We start from the raw sequence: 11,088 nt of genomic DNA, 5'->3' as shown, positions 1-11,088 counted from the left end.
TGAGGTTTATCTGACGGTAAGTAATCCAGTATATCATATCTTCTACTATGTATGAACTGTAATATTGTCTGCGCCTGGAAGAAATGTCATTGTCAAGAAAGGTGTCATCCTGGCTAATTATAAAACTATTAGGGGCCCAGTTATATGGGGTAGAAAAGTGATTGGTGGATAATGGGACCCAAAGACATAATAAATGGCACATGGAGCATATTTCCCACTGGGATCCAATTTCTTCCTTCAAAGGTTCATTATTACTTAATTCTTTTTTTTTTGTTATGAGGTAGTTCGCTCAGGGCAGGAGACCCAACGGTCAGCAGGTTATTGTGATCTCATCCCTATTTCATGAATGTCTGAAACCAGCCTCATAATGGGCTTTGCCAGTATGTCAAATATCCTAATGTTCCCCTAAATTTACTGTTCAAAGGTCTCAGACAGGTTAAAAATAAAAAATAATCTATACTCAACTTCCTCAACCCCCCAGGAGTGTGACATAGATAAAGCACTCAATAATAGTAAGGGCAGTAGCATACATACAGTCTGGTGGGTCCTGCTGCAAAATTTGGACCTTGGGCCCCTACCTGCATGTTGATCAGATGTGCGGGCCCTTATAGCATTCTAGATCCTATAAAGAAATACGTGTTCATCCTCCATGTTATAATGTCCCCATACTGGCCTCTTCCTGTAATAATGTCCCCATACTGGCATCTTCTTGTAATAATGTCCCCCATCATGGCCCCTTCTTGTAATAGCATCCTTCTTTCTGTCTCCTGTCTGTAATAATGTCCCCTGTCCTGGCTCCTTTTTGTAATAATGTCCCTCATCGTGGCCCCTTCTTGTTATAGCGTCCTTCTTCCTGTCTGTAATAATGTCCCCTGTCCTGGCTCCTTTTTGTAATAATGTCCCTCATCGTGGCCCCTTCCTGGTATAATGTGCACCATTCTGTGCCCCTTCCTGTTATAATGTCCCCATGTCCTGGGCCACTTCATGTTATAATTTCCCACTTGCTGTTATATGTCCTCATCATGGACCCCTTCTTGGTATAATGTCTCCGATCCTTGTCCCTTCCTATAAGAATGTCCCCCATCCTGGTATTAAGGGGTCCCTTCCTGGTATAATGTCTCCCAAAACTATAACAATGTCCTCCATCCTGGTATAATGGATTGGCCACCATCCTGGGCTCCAGGCGGGTCTCTCGGCGCTGCAATACACTTTAGGAGAATGTGCTTCCTCGGTCGCACATCCACCTGAGATAGGCACAGGTGTTGATGGGTCTCCTTACCACACCTCTGCGACCGTGATCGCTACACGCCTGAGTAAGGAGACAATGAACCTTGAAGATATTTCTCCCGTGCCTGCCCTACTTGTATGATCTGGAATATTTCACCGTATGACTGTATCTGTATGTTACCTTTACTGCAGGATCCTTCCGGCAGTCGCATAGCCCAATGGTTGAATTTGGTAGGTGAAGATGGATTTGTATCTTTACAATACCCTCTGGTGGATGATGCCAATCCAGGCTATTACTATGTAACGGCTATGAGGGCTTCTGACCAGGTGGTGACGGAATGGTTTACAGTGGAAGAATTTGGTATGTATCAATCATCCTAATCGATATTTATAACTTTCTTTCCCCCAAAAAATCATTTTTAAAAGTAAATTTTTTTTTCACGAACATTGGTGAAATTATAGCACAATCATTCAATAACCGACTTGAAGTTTGAAGTTATTCCTTAACTATAGGTTTGGAAGTAACTTAATTATTTCTGGGTGGGCAACCACTAATATCATTACCAAAGAACAGAAACCCCCTTCTGAATGCAGCAGAGGGTGAGCATGTGCAGCCCCACCGCTCAATTCATTCTCTATGGGGCAGTAAGGAAAATCCAAATACATAGACGAAGAATCAGTGGAGTGGAGATGTGCATTGCACGATCAATATATTCTCCTTTCAGGCAGAGCCTTGTCCTCAAGATTGGTGGGGGGTCCCAGTGATTGGACCCCCGATGGTTGGGACGTTATCTACTATCCTATAGATAGAGGATAACATAAAAACTTAGTGCAAACACTTGAAAGTCCTATTATGTGGGGATTCAGTGCACATCATTATCCCCAGTAGAGTTCTTTAATTCCATGAAAAGTCGTCATTTTAGATGTTTTTTAATATTTTTCTTTCTTTTTTAATGCTTCAGTGCCACCTAGATTTGAAATGACTTTGGAAGCTCCGTACACTTTATCCGTTTTGGACGAAGCCGTATATTTTAATATCTCTGCGAGGTGTGTGAGATGGAATAATTTAGTATTTAAGTACCAGATATGTACATTAGTCTATGGAATATGTACAATTTTGTCTATCATTTTAGGTACACATACGGACAGCCAGTGCCCGGAGCCGTATCAATAAGATGGTGCAGGGAACCGACCTACGGCCTATTAAATAACTGCTTCAGGGATAAAAATGGAGTTTGCTTTTATAAAATGGCACAAGTAAGACAGACCTTTCCTCATTAGGGATGTGGCTGGGGCACAAGCAACTCGGGACATGTGCCTGGGGCACTGAGCACTGCGGGTGTGCCAACCAGGACCCCAAACTGAACCTCTGTTTCAAATAAAAGCTCGAAAAGGTTGCCCACTTTTTTTATTTTACTTAAATGCATTTACTTTTTTTTTCTTTATTTTGCTTAGGCCGGTTTCACACGTCAGTGGCTCCGGTACGTGAGGTGACAGTTTCCTCACGTACCGGAGACACTGACACATGTAGACCCATTAAAATCAATGCATCTGTTCAGATGTCATTGATTTTTTGCGGACCGTGTCTCCGTGTGCCAAAAACGGAGACATGTCAGTGTTCGTGGGAGCGCACGTATTACACGGACCCATTAAAGTCAATGGGTCCGTGTAAAACACGTACCGCACACGGAAGTTCTACGTGTGCAGTCCCTGTGGCGTGCAGGAGACAGCGCTACAGTAAGCGCTGTCCCCCCCACATGGTGCTGAAGCTGCGATTCATATCTTCCCTGCAGCAGCGTTTGCTGCATAGAAGATATGAATAATAGTGTTTAAAAGAAAGATCTATCTGTCCGCCGCCCTCCCACCCCCTGTGCGCCCCCCCCGCTGTTCTGAAAATACTCACCCGGCTCCCTCGTTGGCTGTCGCTGCTTCTTGTCCTAGCCGCACTTTCTACTGTATGCGGTCACGTGGGGCCGCCAATTACAGTCATGAAGATCAAATATGTCAAATATGATTTGATATGAATAAGTAAATGAAGGAGTTAAGCAATATTTTGATACTTTTGCCCCAAGTCACATATGATATAGTCTCACCAGTTTCACTGGTGTTGTTTCATCTTGAGGGTTTTTTGAGCAGTTGGGTAGAATCTAGTTGGCTTCAGAGAGGTTTCCCAAAATGTTACCATCTGCACCACTTTGTAAATTCAAACTTGTCTTTAAGAGAAGTTGGTCCTTTTTAAGAAATATACTTTATAAATTCACACTTGTCTTTAAGAGAAGTTGGTCCTTTTTAAGAAATATATGTAATATTCGAAGACCAAGGTAAACACCTAAAACTTTGTTCCCATCAATGAATCCAACTAGAATGAAATTTTGGCCCAATAGATATTTCCTTTGTTGGGATAAGTTATTTTTTCGGCAAAAAGTTGCCCCAATACTTTGTGTTTGCGCTTGGCAGCGTCAGACAAATGAAGCCCAGGTGCTTGATGCTCTTGGAATATTGCAGATGTTTACAGAACATAATAGTTTATAGCTCAGGATTTTTAAGAACTCTGTGAGCCATGAAAACTTTATTCTCATAAATATCAGTTTATCCAACAAGATGTCAGCTCTCTATTGTGTGCGTCCGGCTGAGCAATGAGCCAGATGTGACCTTACCGTGTCGTGATGACCTTGTTCATCCTCTTTGTGCTTTATATCAAATGTTACAGTTGGCTTCAGATGGTACTTACCATGGAGAAATCGACCTGACGTCCATCCAGATGGATATCTCCGGATTTCAAACCACCCTCAATTTATCTGTAACGGTTACAGAGAATGGAACAGGTAATAGAAGGCGTCACTTCGATTTAACATTTGTTTTATATATATATTATAATAATTTTTTGTTTCCAAATACAGATACAAAAGTGACTAAAAAGTCATATGTGGCCCAAAATAATAGCAATGGTAAAGATAGCCTTTCTCCTTCGCCTCATTGGGGGACACAGACCGTGGTGTATGCTGCTGCCACTAGGAGGCTGACACTAAGTGAAAACAAAGAAAGTTCTCTCCTCCCCTGCAGTATACTCCCTCCTGTTGGCTCCCAGCTAACCAGTTCTTGCTTAGTGTCCGTAGGAGGCACACGGACTGGTCTGCTATTCAGACCCAAAGAATCTTTTTACTTTTACCTTTTACAACGGACGAAGGGGGCGACGGATTCTTTCATGTTCCGATCTCCCCCGAACCAACAACAGGCGAGCACGGGAGTTTCACCTCTCCGTATCCTCTCCTGCGACGTGGGAAGCCACTGCCTGAGCTGATTCTAGGGGCGACGGGCCCCTTCAAGGGCACCGATCTCCCCCCTCCCTTATCAGACGAGCACTGGAGTGGCACCTCCAGTATCCTCTTCTGCAGCCAGGCCTATTGCCGGACATTCAGCCCTGACCACCAAGTTTTACCCTCGGCTGTTCAGAGGCACTCTCCAGCGTGGCGTCCGTGCAGCCCCCACTGCACCACCACTATTAAGAGCGGATGGTACAAGGAGGCGGACAGTTCCTCTCCTCCTCCCTGCTAAAGGGACGATGGATTGAGGACTATTCTTATCCCTGCACCGTCCAAACAGCAGCAACAGCACAGGATCTTTTTCTACCTTCTGACCTGCTGAACAGAGCTGCATACTGGGGTAAGTGCTGGGACTCGAGCGGTTGGAGGGCTCTGCACATCCAGCGTTTTTTTCCCCTCGTTCGGCGCCGGCTGGCTGCAAAAATTTAGCCCCCGGCTTCGGGTTTGTGTAGGCCACAACCTGGAACTCCAGCCCATGCTAGGCCGCACTTCAGGCTCCGCCCCCCTATTCAGGCGCCTCTCATTCAGGACGAGAGCTCTATTCTCGGCGGCCATCTTCATCCTCCTGCCATTTCCGGACTCGAGCTCATCCGGAAGTGGCTGCTGCATCGCACCGGCGGTACTCAGCGCTGAACTCCACGCTGTTACAGACGGGGGACTCAGAATCTCGGTAAGGAGAATCCTCCTCCGGCAGCATAAAGGGACTAGCGTTCCCTATTTTTAATACTTAAGACCTGCAATCTCTGGTTGTCCAGCAAGCTCCGGTCTTAAAGGCATGGGTCTTAAGGGTACATGACCGCATTCCCTGGTCTTAAGAGCATGCCCAGTAGTCGCTGGGCTTATAGGTACATGCCCAGCTTTCCCTGGCTGTGTAAAAACACGTAACTAGCATTCTCTGCTCTTTAAGTCATGACCAGCCAGAAGCCGGTCACCTTTCTCAGAGTACTTAGTTCAAGTGAGCTCAGGAGCCCTTCGCCGCCGCCGATCCCGGCTCTTCCCAGAGTACCTAGTTCCCCACAAGGGGCTTCACCTCTGGCGTAATCCTTGAAAAATGCCCCGGTCTTAAAGGCACGTGACCAGTATGCCCTGGTCTTATGCACGTGGCCAGTATGCCCTGGTCTTAAAGGCACATGACCAGTATGCCCTGGTCTTAAAGGCACGTGACCAGTATGCCCAGGTCTTAAAGGCACGTGACCAGTATGCCCTGGTCTTAAGGCACATGACCAGCATGCCCTGGTCTTAAGGCACATGACCAGTATGCCCTGGTCTTAAAGGAACGTGACCAGTATGCCCTGGTCTTAACCCCTTCACCCCCAAGGGTGGTTTGCACGTTAATGACCGGGCCAATTTTTACAATTCTGACCACTGTCCCTTTACGAGGCTATAACTCTGGAACGCTTTGACGGATCTTGGCGATTCTGACATTGTTTTCTCGTGACATATTGTACTTCATGTTAGTGGTAAAATTTATTCGATATAACTTGTGTTTATTTGTGAAAAAAATGGAAATTTGGCGAAAATTTTGAAAATTTCGCAATTTTCCAACTTTGAATTTTTATGCCCTTAAATCATAGACATATGTCACGCAAAATACTTAATAAGTAACATTTCCCACATGTCTACTTTACATCAGTACAATTTTGGAACCAAAATTTTTTTTGTGACGGAGTTATAAGGGTTAAAAGTTGACCAGCAATTTCTCATTTTTACAACACCATTTTTTTTTAGGGACCACATCTCATTTGAAGTCATTTTGAGGGGTCTATATGATAGAAAATACCCAAGTGTGACACCATTCTAAAAACTGCACCCCTCAAGGTGCTCAAAACCACATTCAAGAAGTTTATTAACCCTTCAGGTGTTTCACAGGAATTTTTGGAATGTTTAAATAAAAATGAACATTTAACTTTTTTTCACACAAAATTTATTTCAGCTCCAATTTGTTTTATTTTACCAAGGGTAACAGGAGAAAATGGACCCCCAAAGTTGTTGTACAATTTGTCCTGAGTACGCTGATACCCAATATGTGGGGGTAAACCACTGTTTGGGCGCATGGCAGAGCTCGGAAGGAAAGGAGCGCCATTTGACTTTTCAATGCAAAATTGACTGGAATTGAGATGGGACGCCATGTTGCGTTTGGAGAACCCCTGATGTGCCTAAACACTGAAACCCCCTACAAGTGACACCATTTTGGAAAGTAGACCCCCTAAGGAACTTATCTTGATGTGTGGTGAGCACTTTGACCCACCAAGTGCTTCACAGAAGTTTATAATGCAGAGCCGTAAAAAAAAAAATCATATTTTTTCACAAAAATGATCTTTTCGCCCCCAATTTTTTATTTTCCCAAGGGTAAGAGAAGAAATTGGACCCCAAAAAATGTTGTGCAATTTGTCCTGAGTACGCTGATACCCCATATGTGGGTGTAAACCATTGTTTGGGCACATGGCAGAGTTTGGAAGGGAAGGAGCGCCATTTGACTTTTCAATGCAAAATTGACTGGAATTGAGATGGGACGCCATGTTGCGTTTGGAGAGCCCCTGATGTGCCTAAACATTGAAACCCCCCACAAGTGACACCATTTTGGAAAGTAGACCCCCTAAGGAACTTATCTAGATGTGTTTTGAGAGCTTTGAACCCCAAAGTGTTTCACTACAGATTATAACGCAGAGCCGTGAAAATAATTTTTTTTTTTTCTCAAAAATGATTTTTTTAGCCCCCAGCTTTGTATTTTTACAACGGTAACAGAATAAATTGGACCCCAAAATTTGTTTTCCAATTTGTCCTGAGTACGCTGATACCCCATATGTGGGGGGGAACCACTGTTTGGGTGCATGACAGAGCTCGGAAGGGAAGGAGCGCCATTTGGAATGCAGACTTAAATGGATTGGTCAGCAGCCGTCACGTTGCATTTGCAGAGCCCCTGATGTACCCAAACAGTACAAACCCCCCACAAGTGACCCCATATTGGAAACTAGACCTCCCAAGGAACTTATCTAGATGTGTTTTGAGAACTTTGAACCCCCAAGTGTTTCACTAAAGTTTATAGCGCAAAGCCGTGAAAATAAAAATTCTTTTTTTTTTTCACAAAAATGATTTTTTAGCCCCCAGTTTTGTATTTTCACAAGGGTAACAGGATAAATTAGACCCCAAAAGTTGTTGTCCAATTTGTCCTGAGTACGCTGATACCCCATATGTGGGGGGGAACCACTGTTTGGGTGCATGACAGAGCTCGGAAGGGAAGGAGCGCCATTTGGAATGCAGCCTTAAATGGATTGGTCTGCAGGCGTCACGTTGCATTTGCAGAGCCCCTGATGTACCCAAACAGTACAAACCCCCCACAAGTGACCCCATATTGGAAACTAGACCTCCCAAGGTACTTATCTAGATGTGTTGTGAGAACTTTGAACCCCCAAGTGTTTCACTACAGTTTATAACGCAGAGCCGTGAAAATAAAACATCTTTTTTTTCCCACAAAAATGATTTTTAGCCCCCCAAATTTTTATTTTCCTAAGGATAACAAGAGAACTTGGACCCCAGAAGTTGTTGTTTAATTTGTCCCGAGTACGCTGATAACACATATGTTGGGGTAAACCCCTTTTTGGGCGCACGGGAGAGCTCGGAAGGGAAGGAGCACTGTTTTACTTTTTCAACGCAGAATTGGCTGGAATTGAGATTGGACGCCATGTCGCGCTTGGAGAGCCCCTGATGTGCCTGGACAGTGGAAAGCCCCCAATTCTACCTGAAACCCTAACCCAAACACACCCCTAACCCTAATCCCAACGGTAACCCTAACCACACCCCTAGCCCTGACACACCCATAATTCTAATCCCAACCCTAATCCCAACCGTAAATGTAATCCAAACCCTAACTTTAGCCCCAACCATAACTTTAGCCCCAACCCTAACCTTACCTCCAACCCTAGCCCTAACCCTAACCCTACCCCTACCCCTAACCCTAAACGTGACTTAAATACGTGGCACTTAAATACGTGGCACTTAAATACGTGGCACTGAAATACGTGGCACTGAAATACGTGGCACTGAAATACGTGGCACTGAAATACGTGGCACTATGACTGTCAGAAAATGTTCATTAAACGGTTAGGGGTGAGGTTAGGGGTAGAGTTAGGGTTAGGGGTTGTATCTCTTTATCACCTTGATGGTGGTGGGTGGCTTTTCAGTGTGTTTTCTGTTTTTTTTCGATAAAAACGCATGCGTTTTTAACGCAAACGCATGTGCTTAAAAACGCAAGAAAATACTGCAGGTTGTATTTCTGAAAATGAACGCATGCAGAAAAAAAATGCATGCGTTTGAAAACGCGACCAAACCCGTACAAAAAAACGCATGCGTTTTCAATGTTAAATATAGGGAAAAAACGCATGCGTTTTTTTGTGCAAAAAACGCTGTAGACAAAAACGCAAGTGTGAAACCAGCGACGCTTTTTATAGCAAAAAAGTTTTTGCGTCTCCACATTTTGAGACCTAGAATTTTTCCACATTTTGGTCTACAGAGTCATGTGAGGTCTTGTTTTTTGCGGGACGAGTTGACGTTTTTATTGGTAACATTTTCGGACACGTGACCGTTTTTGATCACTTTTTATTCCGATTTTTGTGAGGCAGAATGACCAAAAACCTGCTATTCATGAATTTCTTTTGGGAGAGGCGTTTATACCGTTCCGCGTTTGGTAAAATTGATAAAGCAGTTTTATTCGACGGGTCAGTACGATTACAGCGATATCTCATTTATATCATTTTTTTATGTTTTGGCGCTTTTATACGATAAAAACTATTTTATAGAAAAAATAATTATTTTGGTATCGCTTTATTCTCAGGACTATAACTTTTTTATTTTTTTGCTGATGATGCTGTGTGGCAGCTTGTTTTTTGCGGGACAAGATGACGTTTTCAGCGGTACCATGGATATTTATATCAGTCTTTTTGATCGCGTGTTATTCCACTTTTTGTTCGGCGGTATGGTAATAAAGCGTTGTTTTTTGCCTCGTTTTTTTTTTTTTTTTCTTACGGTGTTTACTGAAGGGGTTAACTAGTGGGACAGTTTTATAGGTTGGGTCGTTACGGACGCGGCGATACTAAATATGTGTACTTTTATTGTTTTGTTTTTTTTATTTAGATAAAGAAATGTATTTATGGGAATAATATATATATATTTTTTTATTATTTATTTAGGAATTTTTTTTAATTTTTTTTACACATGTGGAAAAAATTTTTTTTTACTTTTTTACTTTGTCCCAGGGGGGGACATCACAGATCGATGATCAGATCACCGATCTCACTGACAGGGCTGCAGGCTTACCAGCGTCTGCTCTGAGCAGACACTCGGTAAGCCACCTCCTTCCCTGCAGGACCCGGATGCCGCGGCCATCTTGGATCCGGGACCTGCAGCCAGGAAGGAGGTAGGAGACCCTCGCAGCAACGCGATCACATCGCGTTGCTCCGGGGGTCTCAGGGAAGCCCGCAGGGAGCCCCCTCCCTGCGCGATGCTTCCCTATACCGCCGGTACACTGCGATCATGTTTGATCGCGGTGTGCCGGGGGTTAATGTGCCGGGGGCGGTCCGTGACCGCTCCTGGCACATAGTGCCGGATGTCAGCTGCGATATGCAGCTGACACCCGGCCGCGATCGGCCGCGCTCCCCCCGTGAGCGCCGCTGATCGGTGATGACGTACTATCCCGTCGGTGGTCATACGGGCCCACCCCACCTCGACGGGATAGTACGTCCGATGTCAGGAAGGGGTTAAAGGCACGTGACCAGCATGCCCTGGTCTTTAAGGCACATGACCGGCATGTCCTGGTCTTAAAGGCACATGACCAGTATGCCCTGGTCTTAAAAGCACATGACCAGTATGCCCTGGTCTTAAAGGCACATGACCAGTATGCCCTGGTCTTAGAGGCACATGACCAGTAGGCCCTGGTTCTTAAAGGCACATGACCATTGAAAGGCACATAAACAGTATGCCCCCCTAAAGGCACAAGACCAGTGTTCCCTGGTCTTAAAGGCGCACGACCAGTTTTTCCCTAGTCTTAAAGGCGCATGACCAGTATTCACTGGTCTTAAGGGCACACGTTCAATCCGAAGCTGGTCACCCTAACTGAGCTCTGGAGCCCTCCGCTGCTGATCCCAGATATCTCAGAATACCTAGTCCCCCTCAGTGGACTTTGTCACTAACCGCAACCCATGGTTTCTCTGACCAAGAGATTGAATCCCTCTGTGAACCCTCTGTGGCTCGGAGTGCTCACAGGACCGATATACATGGTCCCTCTCCTACAATGGGAGCCGTCGGCTAGCAGGGGCCGCAAGTATTCTAGAAAAATGTACAGGCGTCTAGAAAACAGAAGAGTTTGCGGCACCCCCACCGCCGCAGGGCCGAGGGGTACCCGGTACCGGGCCTCTGAGTCTCTGTTCTGGGGTTGTCACGGTGGCTAGGCCCGATCCGTGACCCTGCTGAGGGGCGCCCAAATAAAGGGATGACAGTTCGATGTGTGGTGCAGGACGCAATCAATCACAAGGACACAGGGGTG

The 11,088-nt window shown here is 45.0% G+C and overlaps 1 protein-coding gene and 1 long non-coding RNA gene across 2 annotated transcripts in view; both read left to right on the top strand.

Moving 5' to 3' along the window:
* Positions 1-1,419: 1,419 nt before the first annotated feature.
* Positions 1,420-2,484, top strand: LOC143769579 (uncharacterized). Its single transcript, XR_013214424.1, has 3 exons — positions 1,420-1,588; positions 2,190-2,274; positions 2,361-2,484. It is a non-coding gene; the product is annotated as an uncharacterized LOC143769579 (long non-coding RNA).
* Positions 2,485-3,928: 1,444 nt separating this feature from the next.
* The window catches only part of LOC143767554 (ovostatin-like), a 94,955-nt gene continuing 87,795 nt past the window's right edge, over positions 3,929-11,088 (top strand). Inside the window, exon 1 of the mRNA XM_077255962.1 lies at positions 3,929-4,052. Coding sequence (XP_077112077.1) covers positions 3,929-4,052 — 124 coding nt within the window. The remainder of the gene's footprint in view (positions 4,053-11,088) is intronic.

The sequence above is a fragment of the Ranitomeya variabilis genome, chromosome 4, assembly GCF_051348905.1.
Source record: "Ranitomeya variabilis isolate aRanVar5 chromosome 4, aRanVar5.hap1, whole genome shotgun sequence".
NCBI lineage: Eukaryota > Metazoa > Chordata > Amphibia > Anura > Dendrobatidae > Ranitomeya > Ranitomeya variabilis.
Note: the sequence above shows the minus strand (reverse complement) of the source record. Positions and strands in the feature narration are given on the sequence as shown.